Source organism: Psammomys obesus, unplaced genomic scaffold (genome assembly GCF_907164565.1).
Source record: "Psammomys obesus unplaced genomic scaffold, mPsaObe1.curated_primary_1811, whole genome shotgun sequence".
Classification (NCBI taxonomy): domain Eukaryota; kingdom Metazoa; phylum Chordata; class Mammalia; order Rodentia; family Muridae; genus Psammomys; species Psammomys obesus.
The window spans coordinates 43165992-43192735 of NW_026587216.1; the positions used below are offsets into that span (position 1 = coordinate 43165992).

General features: G+C 38.6%; 1 protein-coding gene across 1 annotated transcript in view; it reads left to right on the plus strand.

Moving 5' to 3' along the window:
• The window catches only part of Runx1t1 (RUNX1 partner transcriptional co-repressor 1), a 102158-nt gene that overhangs the window by 59921 nt on the left and 15493 nt on the right, over positions 1 to 26744 (plus strand). The window contains exons 6-10 of the mRNA XM_055603459.1: positions 2257 to 2507; positions 7404 to 7489; positions 8030 to 8231; positions 17333 to 17401; positions 23361 to 23551. Of these exons, the coding sequence (XP_055459434.1) occupies positions 2257 to 2507; positions 7404 to 7489; positions 8030 to 8231; positions 17333 to 17401; positions 23361 to 23551 (799 nt within the window). The remainder of the gene's footprint in view (positions 1 to 2256; positions 2508 to 7403; positions 7490 to 8029; positions 8232 to 17332; positions 17402 to 23360; positions 23552 to 26744) is intronic.

A 26744-nucleotide genomic window follows, 5' to 3' on the forward strand; every position in this document is an offset into this window, starting at 1 on the left:
CATTGCCTACAGAATTCCGTATGCACGTCAGGCGTCAAAGTTTGAAAACCACTGATCTAGTCCAACCCTTTCATTTTACAGATGAGCAAACTGAGGTCCAAAGAGGTTAAGTGACTTGCCCAAGGTCACACAGCTAGTCGTGGAAGAGCCAGGACTAGCTCTCAGGTCTCTTGACTTCCAGTCCCGTGCTCTTTCCACTACACCACACTGCCAGTAAGGTAGGTGCTGGGTTAGCATTATGTTCCTAGCTCGTCGTGGTCTTCACTGCTTTCCGACTGATGTATGCTGGTAAAATGTACTGAATGTCAAACTGCGTAAATGTATAGGATATGAAGGTACACATTAGAGTCACATATACAGACTCACAATAAATCAATATCTAAAACGTTTCTTTCCACTTTGAAAATTATTTAAGTAATGTCTGAGCTGAACTGTATACTTCAGTCTGATTCCAGCGATCAATATATATGGAGTCAGTATGTTAAGTGCAGACACATGCTTGATGGGAGCAGCACTGAGATTTCTGGCTGCTATTCCCATGGTGGCCATGGACTGCTGTCATTTCCAATATCAGCCAGGCTCCCGGCTCCTTTAACTTTCAGTGGGCACGTATTCATTCCCACTGAACTCTGCATACTTTCTCTCCGTTTCTTGGATGCTGGCATTCTCTGTCTCCAACCCCTTTATCTATCTTTCCCTGGCTGGAGTGGATAAATTGTCACCGGGACTCCATCCTACGGGAACAGATGGGAAGATCCTTGTAGAGTCTGCTGCCTCTGATTATCTACACCCTTGATTCAGTTTTTCCTCCATTGGCTCCTTTGCCATAATCAAATAAGGACTGTCACTAATGCCAGGAAAGAAGGAAAGGTGTCGAATGGGCTCTGTAGCTCTTTACTAGTTTAAGATTGAAAAGGCATATAGAACTCTGAAGCCCGTGTGAATTGGTAAGATTCTTATGAGGCGACTTCCATGGGAAAATAGATGTTACCAATGTTTCACTGTCTTGATGGGGAGAGCCAATTGTTGAAATGTCGTTAGTTTATAGGTGTTGCTTCCAGACAAAGAGAGATGTAATTTACTCCTTTCTTACTGACTTTATTGGGTTACTCTCTAAGGAGTAGAGATGTATTCAGCAAGAACCTGTTTCTTTAGCCCTACTTGTGTCTGCTAATCCTGGAGCAGTGATAAGCTATCTGGTTTCATTTGTGAAATGCATTTCTCCTGAATGTCAAGTTCACAATGCAATACATTACATGGTGAAATTCATTTGGGCTGTTCCTGGCCTGTTGTAAGACCCAACAGCCCGAGGCAGGGCACACAAACTCTCTAGAAATTAATTTACTGAGTTTTAAAATCAAGTAGGTGCTAGCTCTGAAAGTATAACTCAGTAGTAGAGAATGTACATATTATTCCTTGGGTTCAATCCCCAACACTACTCTCTCCTCTAAAAGAAAAAAAACAAAGCAAAAGAAACTGACCTGGAGTTTCTTTGTAGTCCCAGGTAGCTGTACGACTGTTGACTGGTTTCTCTTTTGGTGACTGAAGATAATGTCAGGGACCTAGATTCACTGTATGAGTTCAGATGGATCATTGCATGCAAGTAGAATATGGAAACACTTTGTATCTTTGAGATCAAGTTTTGTGACTTACAATCACTGGTGGCCATTGAGAACCTGACATGTGGCTACTGAAAAGTTGAGTTTTGAACTTTATTTAATTTGAATTAATTTACATTTTAAGACTGCCATTTCCAATGAAATAGCACTCATGTGTTCTTGGGGACAAAAGTCAGATGCCAGGTGAGGTCTGTTCTCTGAATTTCTTGAGGCAGGGTTTCAGTATGCACCCAGGCTGGGGTGCATATCCTCCTGCCTTATCGTTTCAAGGGCTGGGATTATCGGTGTGAACCAGCTTTGCAGCAAAGCAGATACTAGGGTGTCCTAGTTAGAGGCCAAGGAGCTTTTTATATGAACACATCACCTGTAGAGGGAGACTGGGTCTCCTCTTATTTGTGACTTAGTCACGTGAACCATAGCTGCAACGGGGTTGGCTAGATGAATGACAAGTGTGACATTTCCTGCTCTTGACATGTGATCCTTTCAGGCTGAGCATGTATAGAGTTTCTTGGAAGCATTAACTTGTACGTTACTGGCCAGTGAAGAAACGTTCTCTTGGATATTGCTAGCTCAAGTTGGAGTGTCTGGACTATGTTGCATACTTTATGAAACAAAACTCTCTTTCTTCCCTCCTCAGAACCAAAGAAAATGGCTTCGACAGAGAGCCTTTGCACTCAGAACATCCAAGCAAGCGACCATGCACTATTAGCCCAGGCCAGCGATACAGTCCAAATAATGGCTTATCCTACCAGCCAAATGGCCTGCCTCACCCCACCCCCCCTCCACCTCAGCATTACCGTTTGGATGACATGGCCATTGCTCACCACTACAGGGACTCCTACCGGCACCCCAGCCACAGGGACCTCAGGGACAGAAATAGACCTATGGGTAAGACTGAAGGATCTGTTTTCTATTTGGGGATTGCATGTTTGAAGATTTGTGCCATTCCTTCTCAACTGAATTTGAACACGTAATCTGATAGAAATAAACACCTCTCTTTCTGTTGTCTCCTTTGAGAAACTCTATTAATATGCTGGGTCTCTTCTTTAATCACTTGTATTCAATGAACTAATTAATTAACTTTGAAACAGTGTCTCATTGTATAAACCAGGCTGGCCTCAAACTCTGCCTCCCGAGTGTTGGGATTCTAGGCATGGAGCAATATCCTGAGTCATCACATGCATGCTTTAAGAGAACAGAGAAGGATAAAATATAATATAAAACTATCAATTCTAGGTGCAAAGGCCAGATGGAGTTTCCTTGAACTCTTATTTTTTTAAATATGAGGTTTCATATGTAATCCTGCCACCAATATTTTTTTAATTTATTTATTTTTCACTGAAATTTTGTATCAAAGTTGATTTTGACATTTCCTGTCTTCCTACTATTTCATATTCCCAGAGCATTGCATGGCTTGTTGTCTGTGCCCTAACTTACCAGGAGTTCCTTAGGAATACGTTGGTACATTGTTCAAAAGTACTAGGGATAAGAGTTAGTGTCAATTTTATATCAAATATCAGAATATGGAAGGAGTAGCTTTGGAAAAACATATTCTATTTGCCTGTGGCCACATCGTTGTATCACAAATTACTGGTAGTGAGGTTTTTAGAAGACATTACCCTGTGAAGAACAAGTGTCAACCACAGAAACGTCAGAGGCAGGATGAATGAGGCAGGTTGAGGTGCTATCATCAAATGTTGGTAAGTGTGCTGCTCTTGGGGGCACCTCGTTCCTAATTTTCGCTGAGTCCAGCTAGCAGCAGTAACTTACTGCTCTTCCTGGAAATCACACAACCACAGGTGTTCCTTTATCGAAAAACTAGTTGTTAGCAAACTTGCCAAACGTGGGGAACTTGGAATTTGGTGGGCATCATAGCAGGGATAAAGCCTGGGTAGAAAACAGCAGAGCCTAGGATGCAGAACTCTGGGAAACACAGTCTCCCACCCGCCAGCTTCCTGAATAACAGTGACAGTAGCTTTTGTTTCCTTCACAGGCAGATGCCTGACAGGCAGGAAAGGAAGTGAAACTTCCAACTAGATTACTAAGAAGCAGGAGTTCCCTACTTAGGGCTTGTAGCCTGTCTTCGAGTAGCTTTCAGCATGTTTATAAAGTGGCAAGGGAAAGTTAGAGTGGGAGGAGAGATGACTGAGGCTTTGGTTTTTGGAGATGGTTGATTAGCACTTCTGGCTCCCACATGAGTGATTTCTGTATTTATATGGTGTGTCAGATAAATGGTGAGCATATCATTTGTGCTTTCTTCGTAGCCAGTCTGTCTAATGTTCAGGCAGGTAGTCTTTCTAAAGAGGTTCAGAAGTGGCTGTGTTACTTCCCAGTCTGCACAGACACTTTGAGCCACACATCAGATATGGCAACAACCCCCTTCTTTACAAAAGCTTCACTCTTCATTTATGACTCAAGGCCTGAACACTGTTAATTGCTCGTTTTTATTTTTATTTTGAGGTAGGCTCTCTCTAATAATTCCAGCTGGTCTGGAACTAACAATGTAGACCAGACTGGCCTCAACACCACAGAGATCCACCTGCCTTTGGCCCTCCCAAGTTCTAGGATTATAGGTGTGCACCACCACGCCCAGCTGTAACTTCTAGATTTTAAACAGCAGTGGAGTAGCCTGGCCACTGTGAAACTGGCTCAAGTGATTTTCAGTTTGGGGCATAGAAATGCCCTCTTTCTTAGTCCACAACTAGTATTTGGAAAAGTATTAGTTACTATGAGCCAGCCATAGGGTAATCAGCACGGAAGTAAGTAAGCTTTTATGTGCACTGATTATGTTTTTATGTACTAAAGTGAAATGTCCCCATATGAATTATGTCACAATCACTAGTTTTGTCCAATTTTCTCCTGACCATGTCTCTCACCTTTTAATTACACTCTTTTATAAAATAGTGTTAATCTCTATAAAAGTGTGCAACTACTTTGCCAGTGTTTGTTAATGTAAAATAAAATCTTGATGTATGAAAAACAAGTTGTGGTGTTACATCAAGTTGCCATTTTGAGAGTATAAAAATCACCATAAAGGTACAGTGTATAAATGCCTCTTACGTAGAGGCACATGTACTCATTAGAATCCTCGAGTGAAGTAACTTTGGAAGCAGCATTAGTTTATCAATGAGCTTAACATTTGGTCCCATTTGTCTAGAATCTTCTGAAACTAAGAACAACTTAAGCCTCAACATTAGTGCCTAGTATCTCATGAATGGGAAGTGTGTTCTTTGTTCATCACGCCTGTTTTCCCCCTTTGTTTTCTTCTGTGGTGTCTTCTGTGGTATCAGTATGTTCAAAATCATGTGGGGCTGAGAATATAAATGTGTGAAATTAGACCTAGGCACGAGCCCCAGACTTCAAATGCATTGAACCAGGCCTGTATTTCTTCACCAAATACTGAGGATCAAACATGTTACTTAATAATAATTAATAATATTATTTACTAATAATAGCAATTATTATACTGAGATGACCCGTAGCATTGTTTCACCAATGTTGGACTCCCATTAAATACAGACATTCTATTACTCATTAATTTTCCTGGGTGTTTAGCATGTGTATCAGAATTGATTTCATATGCTTGACATATTGGTGACTTCTCTAGTTCTTGATTCTTATAGGCAAATATCTAGATGCCACGGTCATGAGTGTCCCTGTCACATTTATATTCTTATCACTCTCTAGTTGTTTCTCTATGATGACTAATTTTAACGTTAGTGCTTTTTTTCCCTTAAAAAAACAGGCAACAAATAAGTCAACAAAAATTACATATTTGCAAACATTTCAACTTGAAATAATCACAACAAACAGAGCAATAACTAAATATTACTTTCCCTTGGAGTCTTTTCTCTTATGCAAATCAGTAAAACATCTTTGCAGTTTTCCTTTTTTACCAATAGGTGGCATTGACAATTTTAACTTTTAAAATGTAACTGAATATTTTCTAATTGGACAAAAATAATGCAAAACATTTTACAGTTAGCCTTTTTTTTTTTTTTTAGCCTAGGAAAGAACTGTCAGGGATTTATTTAATCCAATCAGTCATAGACACATATATTCGTGAATGAAAACCGCCTTGTGACTCATCTGTTTTTTCCTCCTCTAAGTCAGCTCAGAGAAAGATCTCAAACCACTTACTTTTCACAGTAAGTGGAACACAGTGTCTTCTAAGTCTGGTTAATTCACTTCTTAGACCCTCCAAGAAGGGTCCTTCATGTCTGAAAACCGCAGATTTTCCAGCCCAGGTTTTCTGTTAGAGTAACACTGTGAGGAATGGAAACCAAGGGCAAGGATTCAGCCATTTACAGTGGAAGATGATGTCATAGACTAATTGCCTTTCTCTGAAAGAACATAAAGGTCTTTGTCCACAGTGATTCTGTAAGATGCCCCCTCATCAGACCCTTCTGCCCTTTCAGTGAGACACAGGGACTTTTCTGTGTTCTTGTGGAGCGTCTTTGCTGACTTTTCACAGTCATGAATGTTGGTGGTGAGCCGGGAACAGTTCACATCTGTTATTTCACATTTAATGGGCCGAGTCAGGTGGGTTGGCCATGAGTTATAGGCCAGCCTGGAGTGGAGTGAGACCATGTTTTAGGGAAAACAAAATTGATGTTCACTTGGTAAGTGTTTCCATGCTGACTTATATTTGTGTATACCCATGGATGTAGGGTATAGAGACATCTTTCTCATTCCATGTTTTACTTATTTTATGACAAACACTTTCTCACTGAACCTAGAGGTCACTGATTCACCTAGACTGTCTGGCCAGTGGGCTCTAGGAATCCTACTGTTTCTACCGCCCCAGGAAGTGGGATTCAAAGAATGTGCTGTTTTTTGGGGTTTTTTTTGTTTGTTTGTTTTGTTTTGTTTTGTTATATGGGCACTGAAGATCCAAACTTAGGTTCTCTCATTTTCGTAGCAAGTATTTCACTGAGTGAGCCGTCTTCACAGACTAGGCTACTTTTTCATAGCAGCATTGATATAAAAGAGGCTTTATACACATGATCTTTGAGCTCGAATTTTTAGTTTCTGATCTTGAAAATTTATTATTTTCTTATTGGCATGTAAACTTTTTCTTATAAAGATTACGCTGTGGTGATTTGTAAGGTGGTTCATGCCTAAGTTCTCAACACTGTAGACTGAAGCATAAAGACTGAGAATTTGAGGACAGCCTAGGCTTCAAAGTGAGTTCTAGGTCAGTCAGTTCTTCATTCACTGTGAGACCTTGTCTTTAAAAACAAACAAACAAACAAAACAAATTAAACAAAACAGCTAAAAAGAAAACTAAGGAGTTCTCATTTCTTCTCACTTTTTATATTCTGTTGAGAGATCATGGATAGCTTTCAGATTATCCAAGCTTTTGTTCATGGGCCTAGTTAGATATGTATAGTAAGATTGTATTAATTTACAGTTGTGCTGAAATGTAAAATTTTTACCATGCATCTTTTGCAAAACCATGTAAAGTAAGTTACACTCTTTTTATTTTTGATGTATTATAACCATGTTTGGTATTGCACTGTATTGTATTGATTAATTGATCACTGGTATTTGAACCCAGGGCTTCACCAGATTAAATCCAGTCTCGAACACCAACCTTCCTTGTTACTTAGGACACTAAGAAACCAGGACCCAGATTTCTTGTTCTTTACATTTCAGAAATGCTGAGGTCTCCTCCCAAAGTCATTAATCACTGACATCCTGTAGTTATTGCTCTGTGCTGATTGCGGATGGACTGTGTGCTGGAGGCTTTAGGGGATTAAGCCTTCTTCTCTACATTTGTAGGGTTACATGGCACACGTCAAGAAGAAATGATTGACCACAGACTAACAGATAGAGAATGGGCAGAAGAATGGAAACATCTCGATCATGTAAGATATAGTTATCTTTTGGGCTAAAAATGTTTGACAAACAAGTGAGGTTTTGAGAGTGCTTTGATGGCATCTTATTTCCTGTTGTGAGGGGTGAATATTTTATGTAGTCACTGTGAGTATTTGACGTAGACCATAGGATTTAACTTCTAAATATATGTGAAGGCTGCTTAGGAGAACCATTAGCTCTTGGAAGGAGTGCAGATGAGTAGGCTGCTGTGAAAGGGTGACTTAGTTTGTAACTTAATGGGCTTTATATGTAGAAAGAAAGATTTACTGAGTCTGTTAGGCAAGTCTATCTGTCATGACTCCATCCATTCCTCCTGGTTTTTTTTTTTTTTCCCCTTCTCATTTCTGTTGAATTTGATGAATTATTAGTTCTGAGTTTCAAATACTTTGATCAAAAGTCTTATACTAAAGAAGAAAATGTTATGTTTCAGTGGCCTGGAACTTGTGTTTTATTACTCATCAAGTTTTTAAAATTTGTAGTGATTTGTCTAATCTTCTTGCCCTTCCTCCTCTTCCCCGTTCCTTACATAGCTGCTAAACTGCATAATGGACATGGTAGAAAAGACGAGACGATCCCTCACTGTCCTAAGACGGTGTCAGGAAGCAGACCGGGAGGAGCTGAATTACTGGATCCGGCGGTACAGCGATGCTGAGGACTTGAAAAAGGGCGGCAGCAGTAGCAGCAGCCACTCCAGGCAGCAGAGCCCTGTCAACCCAGACCCAGTGGCATTAGGTACGCTTCTTTTTTTGTTCGTTGAGCACCTTGAACACCTATTTCATATTCTATTCATAATGACTATTTTTTTAAACGTGTGTTTCTGAAAACATGGAGGGTTGCTGAGGGAATTAATTTCAGGACAGCAAAGGCTTTCTAGGTCCTTGTTGTCAAGGAAGGTACACAGAGTGGTATGTTGAGACATGGTGGTAAAACTCAAAACAGTTTCAGGAGAGTTCACTGAGCTCCTGGCAGAGCTTCATGGCTGAAGCAGAATGTGCCCTCGTTAGGTAGCTGCTAGCATCCTGACCCAAACCTGTCAACGCATAACACGGCCCTGGGCCTGAGGTGCCAATATTTTTTTAACAAGGTTTCTAGAGGTCTCTTTAAAATAATATACGTTTGCAATTTTGTGAGTGTGTGTATGAGAGAGAGCACAGTGGAGGCAGAAGCAGGTGTTGGTTCCTCTGGAAATGGAATTAGTAATGGTTGCAAGCTGCCTGACTTGTGTTAAACTCAGATTCTCTAGAAGTGCTCTAACTGCTGGGCTATCTCTTCAGCATCTTTTCTAAGTTTTAATTAAGATCTAGTTTGGAAGACAGTCCTATCCTGTTGCTATGTCTCATCAAACAAACAGAAGCCAACTTACCCCAAAGTCCCTCTGGATGGGAGACAAGAATGCTATACAGTATGGTTAGGCCACGTGAAAATTAATGAAAACTGATGTAGCACTTTTATTATTTATCTTCATGTGTAGTGTTTATTTTTGATTTTACTACTTCTAGTTTTATGATGGGACTGTGTTATGACTGTATGGAACTATATTTAGTGTTGGTATTTGTAGATTGTCAAGATCAAAAATAGAATATAATCCCAAAGACACTAAACAGTAAATTCAACCTGAAAGAATTTCAAGTGGCCTGAGAACTTGAATAATATGTTTTATAGTTTGCTTTGCTTGCCATTATGTGTATGCACTATTTGCGTAAACGTAGTGGTGAGATGGACTTTGATGGATCTCTTCTCTCCTCTTCTCTTATGTGTTTAGTTCATACTCACCAGCTAACTCAGTTTTGAATACAGTCTTTGCTGAAAAATAAATAGCCCACATGCAGAATAAGCCTGTAACTTAGAATCATTGACACAATAACTGGTGATTCAAAATAAAAAATCTGAGACATATTTATCTGACTATTGATTCATATTATCATTTTTAAAACTAAAATTATTGTAGCCAGTACAGTTTCCTTTGCACTTAAGATTTATGGATTTCTGCAAACCTTTGAAGGATGAATGCTCATTGCCATGATAAATATTAAATAAAGAAGGACTCCTAGCCATGTAATTTACCCAACAGGCATTATTCTGCAGAGTTTACGGGCAAATAGTATTATTTGTTAGGTTGCATTAAGGCACATAATGAAAACAGAATTAAGTCTGATTTGGACTGGTACTGGTCTAAACAAAGCTATGTGGAGCTAAGGACAATAAGCATCTTGTTTTTATTTTCTTACTGTGAACAAAAATTGGTTAATGTGACAGATTTGCTAAGGAGAAACAAAAGGGGATATTTGTAGCCATTGAAGTAGGAAAAAAATTGAGAGCGCTAAAAAAAAGAAGCCTTTGGGAATGGAACCATATAATGTGGGCTGGCTCTGTGGTACACATTCATTGAGTCAGCCCCTCAACTTCGTGTGAGTATCATGTCTGCGGTACTGTAAGGAAGATTCTTCATTCTGGCCTTGAGGAAGAGATAGGCAAAGGCCCACCTGATGGCCCTGACTGGTATCTGCTTTACAGTGCTGAAGAAGTTTTAGAACCTCACTGGACTTCATACAGAAGCAAAATGTTACTTACCCATTGGCATAGGTCAATGCATGGAGTTTGACCCCTGCTGATGGATGGTCACATTGCCCAGAAGAGCAGCCTCTGCTCTCTGATACAAAACCAAAATAATAAACTTTGCCTACACAATAACCTGTTCCATAGGTGTACACAAATTCCAGCTTTTAGTGATCCTTGTTAAATTCATATTTTTTATAACGCTAAGATGCTGTTTTGGCCTTAAGCTTTTTTTTTTTTAATAGTTTATACTCTTCAGAGGCTACATGACATTTGCATTTCATTGTTCAGACTGTCAAAAGAATCATGTGATTTCTGAACACAGAACTTTAGGCTGCCTACTACTAAGAAACTATCACAATTGTTAAGAGTTACGCAGTTTCCAGGTTCTAGCATCTAGTGGTTATTTTTTTCTTGTGTATTTGCTACTTGATTTGTGAAGCCATTGACTGAGAGGACAGGTAGCTTATAATCAGAGACTGCTATTATTTACATAAACTGCCTTCTGCCTTCCAGGATTTAGAATTGAAGGTATGAATGAGTGCAGTAAAAAGATGATGAATTATTGGCAAATAAATCCATTTTCTATTCCTGGAAAGTGTTTAATGAGGTTCCTGTGGGCAGAGGAAGCTATGATAGGTCTGTATTTTATATACATGTAGGTATCATTATGATGGAAATTGTTTATTTTCTAAAGTTTGAAATAGTTGGCTCAAATGAGACCTTCAGAATATATTACAAAAGGTATGTTTGGCTCTAATCCAGCTCTCCTCCCATCCCTAACTTGGAAATAGTGGGGATGTTTAGCCATACACACATTCTTAGCATTTTAAAATGCTATTCAGGGACTGCCTGTAGGGGAATGTAGCTTCTAAGACTGATGTGCTATGTTTGTATGACTCAATCCCAGAATCACTTTTGAAATGTATCCAAAGGATTAAGTCCACTGGGGGGAATAGAAAAATAATGTGATTAATCTATCACTAATTGAATTTTAGAAGTTTTCTCCAGATATGAAACAGACACTCTGTTGTGAATATCTTCAGAATTTTAAACACCAAGAACATACTGATCTCATCATGTTGTCTTCATTCTTTAAATAAAATGCAAGTTGATATCTTAAAGAACTTTTTTTGTTTTTTCATGTAACTCAGCCTGGCTTTCAATTTGCTGTGCAGCTGAGGATGATCTTGAGCTTCTGCCCCTCCTGGCTCTTCTCTAAAATGCTGGGATTACAGGCATGTGCACCACTCCTGCCTTGAAAGACTTTTCAAAACAAGATTTTTCATTTGAAAAATAAAAAGATACTTCTGATTTTTATTATTCCCCATTTGCTGTCCAGGAAAAACTCTAATTTGACGGCTAACAACCTTAGACAGCTACTCTTCACACCATTGTCTTTCCTTTTCTAGTATGACCCTTATTCTTTTCTGTTTTGTTATCGAGTGTGCTTGGCTGAGGGTAGTAGGATGAGACTTGGCAGGTTTAGTCACTGGCACAGAACTCGCCAGCTGGCCCTTGTGTTCCCTGAGTGTTTGGGTCCCTGGCACTCCTTCCCTGGGTCCCTTGAAGTGTGTTTGTATTAACTCTTCTGAGGCCTAACATTTTTGTTTTATTTTAAATTACTTCCCTTTTTTAAGTGCTGGGGAGTATTCTAGAATCTTTCTGCAGTGCACTGCATGCCTCTGTTGTTTCTAAGAACATTTCAAAAATTATGAGAAAAGATTTTTTTTTAGAAGTTATCAAATTTGAGCAGGGGCTGTCTCTTGACATGAACCCAGTGGCAGGCTCTCTGACCACATCCCCTGGGGGTTGCAGCCTTACCACTCCACAGAGGAAGACTATGCAGCCAGTCCTGGTGAGACCTAATAGGCTAGGGTCAGATAGAAGGGTAGGAGGTCCTCCCCTATCAGTTGACTAGGGGAGGGGCATAGGGGGGAGAAATGGGAAGAGACAAGGGAGGGGGCCACAGCTGGGATACAAAGTGAATAAATTGTCATAAATAATAATGATTAAAATAAAAAAATTTAAGAAGAAAATTAATTTAAGTTATCGGGCTTAAGGCTAGCATCGGGAACTAAGAGAGCCCTGAGTGTTTGATGGAATTCCCTGTGGTTATGGAAAGCATATTGAGATGGTATGTATGGCAGAGGTGTAGAAAGTGCCTCTGTGTTTGTTCTGGTAAGAGTTTTTGGTTGATTTAAGTGTGAGGGAAAATGAAGCTGTTCTTTCATCTTAAAGGTGAACCATTTAAGAATTTTTTATTTTTTTATTATTATTATTTTCTTTTACACTTTATTCACTTTGTAGCCCCCCATAAGCTCCTCCCTCCTCCCCTCCCGATCCCTCCCTCCCCCTTCTTCACACATGCCCCTCCCCAAGTCCACTGATAGGGGAGGTCCCCCTCTCCTTCCTTCTGATCTTTTTGCAATGACAGAGGAGCTGATACTTTAAAGTCACTCAGTTGGCAGGTGGTCTGATCATAGCAACACTGAATTACTAGGATTCTCCTGGGCATCTGGTCCAGACCGTATATAACGTGCAGATTCTCAGTTAATTCTGGATCTGAGTTCTTGGTTTTCTTTACACTGTGGGTTCTGTCATGCCACACATCTCACTGTGCCTCAGTTTCCTCATCTACAAATGAAGACAGTAAGAATGCACTTATTGGGCAGTTCTACCAGTACTAAAGAGGCATCAAAAGGTGTTTGACAAACAGTAGATATGATATAAATGTTAATAGTATGGCGATCTTAGGAGACTTTAAAAGAATAGTACTAAATGCAGTTGGTAAATTTGGTTGGTTTTTTTTCTCTCTCTCTCTCTTTTATTTTTTCATTTTGGCTCGATATACAAGTTTGTAACATGAGAGTGGATTCATAGATACTTTTTTCAGCAACAAAATATTTCCAAGCATGTTTTTTATTGCAGAGAAATTTAAAAAGGAATTTTGCTGTAAATATAATGCTGTATTTAATTCATAACCCATGACTATAAGAAAATAGTTTTCTCTCAACCAAAAGAAACATTGTTCAACTTCCCTACTGTCAGAACATAAAAACCATAAACAAGCTGTGCAGAACAGAGCTGTGTGTAAAACTGACTCTTAGACACTTATACTGATTCTTTGTAATCACATCATAATAAAGTTCATCTCATGGCCACACAGCTAGGTCCATAATGCATGTTCTAAAAGGTCTTCTTTGTTTAATGATATTATACTTAAAGCAGTGCAAACTAAATATGTCTTATCTTTTCAAGTAAGGAGATGGTTCTTCCTAGAGCCCGAAGTATGCCCATGAATAAAGACAGGTATTGGAAAGCAGTGGCTAGTTTTGAGGCTGTGTGGAGGCTCAAAAATAGCTTTGAGCTTTCTGAATTTATCACTCTTTAAAAAAAATAACCTAAAAACAAAAGTGGCATTTGCGTGGATGAAGTCACTTAACCTTTTCTCTCTTCAATGATCTTGTAATAGATATGATCGTGACTCCAGCCTCATTCTGCCCACTACAGGGTGAAGGCCATGCCTAGGTGCCGCCAAGCTTTGAGCATTGCTGTCCTGGGTCACATGAGGTCACATTGGTTCTCCAAAGGCTCTCAGCTCATCCCTTCATGTATATTGATGGCGGCCCTTGCTGTATCTAGTACCCAATGGTCTCCATTCTGTCGTAAGTGTAGCGCATCTTCCGCCTCCTTCGAACATCATCAACCGCTGCTTTTCTGTCACATTTCTCCTAACATTTCCCTTCACTCTGATGTGGCTCCTCCTCTTTTGTAGGTGTCTGTTGTCTTCTGGTGGTTGCCGCCTCATGCTCCTCTTACCCTCAGGCAATTTATACTTCAAAACAAGCAAACTTAATTTAGAAGGCTTGCTCTCATCTATCAGTAATCACATTGTGTAAATGTTTTACTTTGAAATTCAGTCTTGGTAGATGGTCCTGTCTGTTTCTACTGTTGTGTTAGAAGACTATCCATTTTTATAGAAACTGCCATTTTTAAAGGCAGTTTACAAAAGAAGTTAGTAGTTACAAACAAGCTTCTTTAGAAGGTACTTTAGAATCTTAGAATTTTCTTCTCTAGGTTAGGCAGTATTTTAAAACAGTTAAGCCCTATTCATCAACTTCAGGTTTTTTTTAAATTTTTCTTTTTTAAATTTTTTTTGTTTATTTATCTATTTAGTTATACATTTGTCTTGTATGCTCCTTTTGCCTACATTATTTCTACTACATAATCAGACATTGCTACTTAACTAGAAGACAAGAAGATACTTAATTTGAAATTGCAGCTACTTAATCAAAAGATACATTAAATGTATTAATTCTGTAGTTTCTGAAGCCTGTCCAATAATAGCTTTAATATTAGCATGAAAGCAAATGGATTCTGATGATTATCCTTTAGATGGTTCTGTTCTTCCCATTGTTAGACCCAGTGTTCAGAAAAAGTACCATGACTTAGAAGTGGAAGGAATGCTGAAAATTTCACGTGTGTGTGTGTGTGTGTGTGTGTGTGTGTGTGTGTGTGTGTGTGTTTAGGTTTGACTCCTTTGAAAAACAACTCTTTTAGAAATTAGGATTATGAAAATTGTTTTTCACAATTGGCTTTAATTTATTGGGTAGTAGTTGGAGCTATGTGGATATCACAGTGTGTCATTTAGAGAGATGTAGCCAAAGTACGATGCAGCATAGTTTCCCAGTGTGGTATAGCAAGATACCTACTATACAACACACTGAAGGTAAAAGGTTGACTGAGCCTTAAACATTGATATTTGAGTGAAATTGAGGCCATAAATATTTACAGGGTTTAAGTAACATTCATGGAAAGTTTGTTAGTGAATTTTAAATCTCTGCTTCCAAGTATAAAGACAATGAATTTATAACTGTAGGAAGAATTTCAATCCAACACATTATACAGTATTCCTACAGTTAAATATTTTGAAGTGTATTTGCATACTGCAAACTTCTTCAGAGCTTCTGCGTTCTTTAAAGTTGTATGCTATTTGGCTAAGTACTGAGGGAAACAATCTCTATGGTGCTTTCTTCATCCTAGTTATTTATAAGGAATATATATATATATATGTATGTATATATATATATATATATATATATATATATATGTATGTATGTTTTCCCTCTCTGGTGATGATAATAAAGCTATGCACTGATAGTAATCCCTCCTTTGCCTCAGAGAATAGCTGTGTTGTCTCAGTTTACAGGTGAGACAGCTCATACATAGAGAAATTAACTAGCCTAATACCCCTGAGTGAGTAGTAGTGAGAACTCAAGATTTATTTCCACTGTTTCTCTTTCCTTTGTGCTACCTGCAATTAGTAACGATCATCTTTTATGTCACCCTTCCTGTTCCTTATAATAATACTCACTTACTTACCAAAAGACAGTTGGGTAAACCATTGAACAGAAACAAAAGGAACCCACCCTTGGCTACTTGCAGGAATCAGTGTTCGATTTTGGCTGTAGACTTTACAGATCTGTTGTCATCCAACTAATTACACGTTAGTGAAAGCGTTTTCTCCTGTGAAAAAGTTAGTATCCTCTACTACATGTGAATTTACCCACATTCCGTCTCCTGTGGAAACAGTTACGGCTGTATGGAGGGCGAGCTTGAATAATGAAGCGGCGCCATACATCCTTTCAGTCACACACTCAACAAATGGTGCTATCCAGCTTTCTGGGAAAACAAAAAAACAGTTCAGGCCTCTTGCTGTTGTTGCTTTACAAAGTGAACATTCCAATAAAAACTCATGGGGATAGTACCTATTATCATATAACTATATTAGTGTTGATTATATATATATATATATATATATATATATAATGTAGTAACTATCAAATAGTTATAAAATTATAATATAAACCTGTAAAAAATAAATCTTTTATAATTAAAATAATACTTAGAGAAAAATTGCAAAGATAGAGCAGAAGCTATCTATATATTTCCTCACCAATTTCTTTTTTCTTTTTTAATTTTGCTAGGATTTATTAAAGTTAGCTAGGGAAATTAGTATTCTGGCTCACCGATAATCTATGTACCATGCAAAGATTTGCATATATTTAGAGCATTCACATCTAATGACTTAGCTAAAGTGACTGCCATTTTTCTTCTCTTTAATATTCTGTAGCTGCATAAACTGTAGGCAACTGGACAAAATTTTTCTTGTCTTAAACACAACTTATATAATAATGTATTCTTTAAAACAACAGTTTGCTCTTGATAGTATGTGTGTGTGTATATATGTATATATATATACATATATATATGTATATATATGTATATATATATATATCACCTGACATTTACCATGCATTGATTTTTGTAGTTTTTAAAAGTTCACTTGATTATTCTCTTCCTCAGTCCTTCTGAGGTCTGTTGTCTGATGTGGTAGTACTTGTCTCTAATTCTATCACTTGGAAGGAATAAGTAGACCTTGAATACATAGGTTTGCATTGAAAATGCAGTATAGAAGACTTGTCTTGCACATTAATATTTTAGCTAGGGAGGACCGTAGCAAACTTTGTTTTCAAGGCATATAAGAGTGTTAAATGTTTGTAGTTTTGGTGTGACCATGTTGTTTGAAAACTAGCATTCCTGTGTCAACTTTATTATTTTTTCAAAGTTTTAAACTCTGAAGACACAATAAACAGCATTTAAAATAGAGCTTCACTTCATTTTCTGGACAAAACATAAACCAAATTCTGACTGATGAACTGAATGTCCACAGGTCCTTTCTAATATTCCCTGGCCTCCATCTTTGTCAGATTCACACGACACAATGTATGAGAAAGTGCTTAAGCACAATAGGATGCTAAAGAAAGTATTAGGTGTGAGAACTGGTTAGCTCTAGAGTAGGACTCACTAGTTGTTTGTTTTTATAGAATCAGAGCTCTCTGTACATTATATTACCATATGATTGATTTTTTTTTTTTTTTTGAAAGGAAAGGCACCAACTATAACCTCCTTAAAAACACAAAGTGAAAGATCTGGGAAGCCTATTCCCAGATATCATACTGTATGATGAAGTAAAGTTGCTTTGGACTTGAATGTATGAGCAATTTGGACCAGTGACCTTCTGCTTTCCTTGGGCCCTGATGACTAGCTTTGCTATTTTTGTGCATTTTCTTAAATTGAAACATTCAACCTTTTAAAATTGCATTTTTGTAGTGAAGCCAAGAGGAGGAGTTGCTTGCTTGGCTCTGCATAAGGATGTGGCAATGCTGATGGTACTCTCCCCTTCTCTCCACCCTCTCCCATCATTTTCATAGATGCACATCGGGAATTCCTTCACAGGCCTGCGTCTGGATATGTGCCAGAGGAGATCTGGAAGAAAGCTGGTAAGAATTGTTTAAAAACACGAGTTTAGTGTTCTGGCAGCTGTGTGCAGTTGTTAATGCTGTGATGTGAGGAATGACAAGAAAGGACCTTCCTGCAAACAGCAACAATAGCAAAAGCAAAGCAAAACAAAGTAAAAACCACAAAACAAACTAATAAAAAAAACCTCTCATTAATATTCTTAAACTAGACCTGATTAAAACATGAAATAGTTTTTATTCTCATAGCATCTGCTAGTGCCATTATAATTGAAAGGCTGGCAATATTTCCCTTATAACCCCCTCCCCTCTTATTTGTAGCATCTGTAATGGTTTCAGAGTGCAATTTTGGCACAGGAGGTCTTTAGCTTGCATGCAGTTTTTCTTTGATGAGGAAAGAAATCCAGTGTTTTAGGAATTAAATTACATGCATCAGCATTTTTCTTTGCATTCTGAAGTTGTACCTACTCTAGTTGACTTGTTAAGGAACTTCAGAAGGATTATTACTTTTTAGTTATAGTCTAGTATTAAAATTACTCTTTTGTGTTGTTTAGTATTTTTTGGCACAAAATTTTTTATTGCTACCTGATTTTACAGACACAAGGGAATACAACTGGACATCTATTCTGCAGATTCTAGGGACTTTTAGACAGGACAGGGGCCTTTGTTCATCTCCTGGAGGCTTTTATGGGCAAGCAGCCAATAGAGATTAGGAGCCATGAGGAATAGGGACACACAGATAGTTTGTCACAAGCTGGGCTTGGAGGTAGCTGTCAGTGACTTCATTAATCTGTAAGTGGAGGGAAGAGGATGAAGATTCCAAGGCCTGCCTGGGTATATGCCACCATTAAATGGAAAAAAAGAATGAAACACAATGTTGCTTAGCTCCCATTCTTTTGCTCTTTATTGTCTTTTCTTTTGCTTCAGCCGCTTTTAATGTCCTCCTAGCCATAGTACCCTGGATTGTAATCTTCTGGTCTTTCAGAACTTCCTCTCTAAAACCTTGGCTTTGCATGTTTCTACTTTGAAGAGTTCAGGTATAACCTGCTGAGCAGATGTAGCAATGTGGTGTTTACTATTAAATCATGGTGCTAAGTTACTTTTTAAGTTGAGGAACAGAGCGCTGGGACTTTGATTTCCACATGCACCATTCATTCACCCCCATGACTGTCTGTGGCTGTGCATTCAGAAGCGGGTGTGAGCTCCCCAAGACCCACTGACACAGTATTTGGATGAGCTGGCAGACTCTCTGTGGAGCGCAAGCTAAGCATGAAGCCTGTACAAATCCAACTCAGGAGATAAATGATAAGCCTGGTTCAAGAGCTAATGATGACACAAAGAGCAGGCAGGCTGTGGCTGTGTCTTTGAGCTGCTGAAATTTTACCAGTTAAAGCAGTTTTGCTTTGAGTTATAAAACTGGCAAGGGCTGGGGAAAGCCATACCAAGTCTCCATAAAGGGTCCTTATTGTTATTATTACTGTTTTTCTACAAAAGATTTCTTGTTAGGTTTTGGTTGAATTCAGCATTTTTTTTTGTAGCTCTCTTTCTTGGCTGACTATTTGTTCAAATGTCCTTGACCCACATGTTTTATAAAATATCTAAGAAATACCACTTTTTGTGAGGGTGATAACAGTTTTCTCAGATCTGACAGAATTCTGTTTTGAAGCTCCTATTAAGAGCTAGGAAGCTCCGGGACAGCCAGGGCTACACAGAGAAACCCTGTCTCAAAAAAACAAAACAAAACAAAAAAGAACTAGGAATCTCTCTCAAAAAGAGAGAGATTGTCCTCTCTGCAAAGCAGATGGCTCCTCCGGCTGAGTTGCTGAAATGGGGCTGCTCACGTATTTCTTCTATTGTACCTGGCTGTGCTAACAGGCTCAGGGTTCTCCCAAGTTGTTACTAACCTGCCGAGTGTCCTCCAATCCTGAGAAGTTGCTGTATTTCCCCATCATGTTCTTTTTTCCTTTCAAATCCACTTTTAAGTTGCCAAGTCCTGCCATTCCAATAAAAGGTACAAAGGGTTGTCATTTTGGACAGGAAAAGGATGTCTCTGTGTTAGGGAAAAATGTCTTTCTCTGTTCCCTTTAGTTACTTGTAGTTAAGTAAAGTTCTTGATAGTTCCTAAAGAAAATTGACTGTGAGCTCGTGTATAACTCAAATTCCCTGTGCTGTTATTTGCTAATCTTTGTTAGAATGCTTATAAGTAAGAGAAGATTTTCCTGAATACACTACCTTTTCTGGAAAGTTAGTTTGAATAGTTAAGCATAAAGGAATTCCTCCTGTGAACAGCAAGCAATGGCAGGTCAATTCAAAAGTGTACTTTGTATTTTCCTGTTAATCAAAGCTGTTTTTTCTTCTCCTTTGTTTTTCTTATTTGATATATGGGAATCTGCTGAATCATCCATCATAGTTTCTTCACTGTTTTGTGTATGTCTGAAACCAGTCTTGATATAGTTTAGGTTCATGGGACTTAGAAGTTGTATCCAGCCAAGCATGATGGTACACACCTTTAATCCCAGCACTAGGGAAGCAAAGGCAGGTAGATCTCTGTGAGTTTGAGGCCAGCCTAGTCACTAAAGTGAGTTTAGGACAGAACAGGCTACATAGAGAAAGCCTGTGTCAAAAAAATAAATAAATAAAAAGAAAAAAGAAAAGAGAGAAAAAAGAGAGAAAGATAGAAAGAAAGAGAGAGAGAGAGAGAAAGAAAGAAAGAAAGATAAAGTAAGAGAGAGAGAGAAAGAAAGTTAGTTGTGTCCATGCTCTGCTGAAGATGGGGTGAACCTTGCCAGGAAAGTTTGGAATTATTTTTACATGTATCTTTAATCTAAATCCTGTCTTCATTCTAAGATACAGTTTAGTTTTGTTACAAAAGACACTGGTTCTTTCTCACTATGGTACCAACTCATCACGTAGGAACACTTTGTACTAATTTCCTGTAGATTAAAGCTAAATATGAAAGTGTGGATGGCAGCTTTACTTAGAGAGCTCCATGAAGTACACGTAATATTTCCCTGGACAGACTTCTTGAAAAGCAGGTGTAGAGTTCCCAGCAAGTGGCCGGGATGCAGGGTAGCCTGAGTGTGAAGGCTCAGAGTTCCCTGTGAGTATCACAGCGTCTAGTATTTGAGAACACCAAAGGTGAAATGGGCCATCCGCGCTCAGCTTCTTACACTCTGAAAGGCTTCTAAAGCTTAACTGGGTAAGCAGAAAAATAAAATAAAAAGCCAGACCTAGGCTTAATAGCTCACATCTGTGATCCTGAAAATTGGAACACGAAGGAATGGAGATGGTGCAAGAATGAGGCCCCTATGCTTCAGGAGGAGGCCCTGACCCATAAAACCAAACCAAACCAAACCAAGAAGAAACAACAACAAAAGCCTCAAATGAATGAACAAACAGAACTGCTTTCTTTTTCTTTTTTTTTTTTTAAGGGAAACCTATATGCCTTTGCCAAGAAAGTACTATATATTATTTTCATGGCAAAAGATAAGTAGAGTTTAAAGCATTTGAAAATTACTGAATGGACACAACTCTTAATCACTTATGTAATATAATCATTGCATTGTCCTCACGGGAAATTATAATTATAAATAATTTATTTTTATTCTTATGTGCACTGGTATTTTGCCTGCCTGTATGTCTGTGTGAGGGTGTCAGATCTTGAAGTTACAGACAGTTGTGAGCTGCCAAGTGGGTACTGGGAATTGAACCTGGGTCCTCTGGGAGAGCAGTCATTCCCCCCCAGCCCATAAGCCATCTCTCCAGCCCTGGAAATTATAATTATGAAAGTAAATAGTTTTAATTGTGTTTTCCAGTTTTTTTGTCATTTTAATTTTGAATTTTGCCATGTTTGTATATGGTGTCCTTGTTCTCCCTCCTCCACTTTTTGTCTTTCCCACTGCTTCTCTTCTCTTCTGGAGATCCACACAAACACACGCACACATGAGCACACATACACAAAAAACATACACACCTCCACAAACACAGAGAAAGACCCGAGGTAAAGCCTGTGTGTTGTTGCAATGATGGTTTAACAACATTCTGATCCATATTTTTAAGATTACAGGTGCTAACAAACATTGAAGGCAAGATCCAGTTTTCTCTAAAAGTCGCATTTTTAAAGGCAAAAGCGAAGAAAAAACATGAACTCAAAAGTTACAAAGCATCCTTATAAAACTGGAGGGGAAAAAAAACTCCAACATGAAAGTGGCTTTAAAATTATAACTGAATGTTTTCTTCAGTATATTTCTTTTCAAAGGATCAGAGAATGTTTGCAGTTGGTAATAAATATTCAAGCACCTTGCAAATGTCCTACCAATTCTCTTTGCTGATCTGTATATGCCTGTGGGATTAGAATAGGAATGCATAATTTAAATATAAATTGCCTGATTTGCATATACAATTAGTCAAGCTACGGCTTTGATCCTAAGCAAAAATTATTGTCCTGTATTACCACTTAGATAGAATTTTAATTCATCTTGAATATTCAAACTAAATTAGACCCTCGCTCTCCAGTTAGAAGGGCGGCCTTTCCCGGTGCCCTGAGTCTTTCACAATAGGGTAATAAGGCAGCTTTTGCCTTTCCGCGAAGAAGGTGCTATGAGCTGTGGGTAGTACCCTGATTCTACCCAGAGCTTAAGTGTGTATCTTGCAGGAGCAACAAAAGCTTATCATAGTTTAATTAGTATTTCCAATCTGGGTCTATCCTTTATAGGTTGGTGTCTGAGTCTTAACCAGACATTCTTTGCAGAGAAGATGCTTGAGGAGGAAAGGTGCTAAGTGACACAATCTGCAGAGAGCATGACAGTGAATCACAGGAGGGGTCTTCTGAGGACCTGTAGGCCTTGCACTGCAGAATCAACTACAGGAACTTAAGAAATTTAATCTACAGTAAAACATTTGTATTAGGAATCTATGTTTTTAATTAAACAGAATATTTAATTAAGGTGCTTTTTAAGTGGGTGAAACAATTAAGTGCAAACACTTGAATGAAACATGTCATAATTAGTTTTAATAGAGTGTTAATTGGTAGTAGGTTTGCCAAGTTAATAATAGCTGCTTATTAAATTTTCAATTAATCATTGTGATTTTACTTTGAATAAAGATGAAAATTAGATAAACTAATTCAGGAGGAGGATATTTTCCCTTGTTAATTAGAGCAGTTAATTTTTTTTTTTTTAATGGAGAGTGCTTGTTTTAGTTGTCAATCTTCTGTTGAGCCGTGGTTGAATCTTTTCACCTCAACTGTAGCCAAAAACTGACAAGATAATTGGCTACCTTGTAGGTTTTCAGTCAGATCTGATGGTATAGCTTGTGGTGTGATTCAGTTTTGTTTGTCCAGTGCAACAGTTGGTTGCGCCAGACTATTGCCTAATACTTGAAGTAGACAAAGAACAGCTTAAAACTTAGAAATGACAAGGTCCCTTAGAAAAATTATTTACTCCGTAGAAGCATGTTATCTTTATTATTCAAGAAATGACAAGAAAAAGTAAAACTGCACCATTTATTTCATTATTTTTTTTATTTAAAGGGTCATATTATATAACCTAGGCTGACTTTGAACTGCTGAATGATGGGATTGTAGACATTCAGCATGATATCAAGTTAGAAAGCCAGGGTCCTGGCTGTCTGAATGATCCATACAAGTTTTTTATGGACATTCTTGCTCTTCAACAGACCCCATAATCATTTCTAGAGGCATCGCTGTGGGAGAAAAGTTAAGTAAAGATATATGCATTAAAAATATTCCCAAGAAGGCCACAGCAAAACAAAACAAACAAACAAACAAACAAACAAAAATCTCACTTTTGACTTTCTAAATGAATTTATAAGATCAGGTTGTTCTTTAGACAAGCAAAACTGGCCAGTCATTTGGATGAGAGCCCGGATTTGTTGTATGAAATTGTGCTACAAAAGGATTGGTGCCTAGAGTGCTGAGCTAACCCAGAGATGTTGTTTTCCTTGGTCTGGCCTGATTTCACAGAGGAGGCTGTGAACGAGGTGAAGCGACAGGCAATGACGGAGCTGCAGAAGGCCGTGTCTGAGGCAGAGAGGAAAGCCCACGACATGATCACCACAGAGCGAGCCAAGATGGAGCGCACAGTGGCCGAGGCCAAGCGGCAGGCCGCGGAGGATGCTCTGGCAGTCATCAACCAGCAGGAAGACTCCAGTGAGGTAAGGCATCTTTTTGGAGAGCTTCCTCGCAAACAAGAGCTAGAACACTTGGTTTTGGTTCTGGAAGTTCACAAATGCAGCTGGCAGCTGACTTTAGACAGAGAGCTGGAGCAAACTTGGAGCAGTGTGGGAAGAATCCGGGTTCCGTAGGGCTGGTCTAAGCGTGTTTATTCATTAACCACCTGGAAGGAAAGGTCTCCGACCAAGGTGCTGTGATATTTGGTAAATGAAGCTTAACGTGAAAGTGTGTGTGTGTGTGTGTGTGTGTGTGTGTGTGTGTGTGTGTGTAAACGTGTAGGTGTTTGTGCACCGCGGAAAATCACTGTAGGCAGAAGATAAACTTAGCTCTTGGTGCTTGTTTCACACAGGACCCCTTCTTCCCCTCTGCACACATGTTGGACACTGAGCTTCTAGGGATTCTCCTGTTTCCATGTCCCATCTCCAGGGTGGAACACTGTGGTCACAGATGTGTGCACTTTCCTGTCCAGTTTCACATGGGTTCTAGGGGGTTCAAGCACAGGTTTTTATGTGTGGGGCAACTATGTTATCAGTCGGGCCATCTGCCAGCTCCAAATATGAAATTCATATGTTCTCCAAGGTCATTTTGATGACCACCATTCAATTGCTTTAATAATGTACCCTGAAGTCCAGTGCTAGCGTAATATTTGCATGATTTAAACATTTCTAAAAGATTTTGTGTATCACCTTAGTTTTCACTTCATCTATCATAACCATCATGGTGGTCCTAATATAATATTATGAAGTATTAATCCGCTCTAATGATTTCTTCACATCTACACCCACACATATGCACTCATTCAGGATCTAACAATTCAAGGAACTGGCAAGTAAATAACTAAAATGTGGCAGAATACTTTTAAAAATATAGCCTACAGAATCAGAACAGCATAGACTTGTTCCGTGTTAATTAATATAGCAAACAATCTTAAACTCCAAAATAACTCCAGATAAAAGACTGCAATTAGCTCGTCTCACAAAGCCGAACTAGCAAAGGCACGAACTGATAAATCAATGGTCTACTACAATATGTATCTGTAATTTGTGAGGGAGAGTAAGAATTTAATTTGTAGCAGGCTTTTCTGCAGATGAAAGACCCTGCGGGAATCACTCAATGCCCAGGGTTTCTATTTAATGTGTAGCAGATGAATAACAAGAGGACAAAAGGAATTGATTTTTAACATTTGGAAGTTTCTCAGGAAGAGAGGGACAAAGGAAAGTTTATCTTCCTTTTAATGGCTGACTTTTCCATTGTTGAATTAAACTAGACAGAAATTCAATTTTACTGGCTTCTTGCCCCTAAGATTTATACAGACATCTCTCTTTTTTTAAGTTTATTAGTGTCTTCTGAAGAGAACTTGTACAAGTTGGAGATGGTATCAGAAACACTTACTATCCTGCATATATTTTTACTCTTAAAGGAACATTTTAGGCCTGATGTTATATTTAGAGCATTTGTAGAGGGCTGACTTCTAAAGCCAAACGCCTCGGAAAGAAACAAGTTAACAGTGGCGTGCTACATTCCTTCAGTCCCTGTACGCTCAGTGGCTTTGGTATCATAAAACCATGCAGAAAAAAAAAAAGCGTGATGTCGATGCTGGTCCTGGCATTAAAATTAAACAGACCTCAAGTTCAGGTCCACAGTACTTAGAGGAACCCTCCCAGACCGCCAGAAGGATTCAAGTTTCCTCAGGCTAGGACATGTCCATTCAGGCTCTCATGTTGACTCATCAGTTGAGGAGTCTGTCAGGAATAGGAGGAATAGGAGGTCCCCTGACTCAATACATAGATGGCTTACAACTCAGAATTTTCACCCATTTGATGCCTTGGAATTCCTCGAACATTAACCATTTCACCATAAAGAAGGTTCATAAAGCATTTGCATTTTAGATAATTTGTGATTTTTTCAAGAAAAAATAAGAAGTCTAGTCACTGATAGAAACTTGTTGAAAAAATACACATTATCATTAAGTGTAACGGTTACTGGTTTTTATTTTTATTTTTATTTTTATTTTTTATTTTTTTTAAAGACCACCCCTTTCTCTGTACATTTATTTATTTATTTATTTTTGAATTTTTTTTTCTTATCAGTTACATTTTATTAACTCTGTATCCCAGCCGTGTCCCGATCCCTCATTCCCTCCCAGTCCCTCCCTCCCTCCCTCATCTTCACCATGCCCCTTGCCAAGTCCAAATCTCACAAATTAATGGGCCTTCTTTGTGTAGTTACAAAAGGAAGTAATACACACACATCAACTGTACACATTTATTTATTTATTTATCTATCTATCTATTTATTTATTTATTTATTTATTCTCATGATGTATTGCTGAGCTTTTATTCTCTATCAGGAATAGTGTTGGCTCTGAGGGCACCACAGTCTTTGCCTCATATTGACTACAGCTCACCAAGAGAGTTAAGTAATTGAATTATTGAAGTCACACTGAAGCTCAAAGGTGAATGTTCTGATGTTTAAGGATAATCAGGAACAGGATGTTTTGCCCCATGTGGCCTCTGCCTTTTCCTTAGGCCGTGCAGTCCTAATCCCTTCAAGGGAAAAACAGCAAGCTGGGGGAGCAGTTTGTAGTAGTTGGCAGTCTTGTGGCTGAGAAGGGTTTTAGAAGGGCCACTCAGACCAGGATGAGGCCAGCCATTCCAGGAAACTAAAAGGAGGAGTTGTCTCTGTGTTTTTCGACCAAGATGAGGAAGGAGGCTGCATCAAGGTTTGAATGAATGTGGATGTAGCAGGGTCAGGGGTTGGGACTAAGGGGTAAATTTAGATACGCTATCTGGATGTTCATGAGATGAATTGTCACACGGGGTTTGGATATATCACATGACCAGATTTGAACCACATTTAAAAACTTGCTAGAGGGCTGGGAAAGTAGCTAAGTTGGTAGAGTTCCCACCTATGGTGAATGAAGAAGGCCTTGGTTTGTTCCCTAGTGTCTCGTTAAACCCACTATAATGGTACTGTCAGGGATCTCAGCACTTGAGAATTAGAGGCAGGAAGTTTAGAAGTTCAAGGTCATCTTCCACTAAGTAGGAAGTCAGCATGAGCCACCTGATACTGTGATTCAAAAACAATCAGAAGAAAGAAAAGTAAGACAAAAATACTTGACAGATTTTTATCTACCCATGGTATTTGGGGAAATGACAGAGAAGGTGACCCATT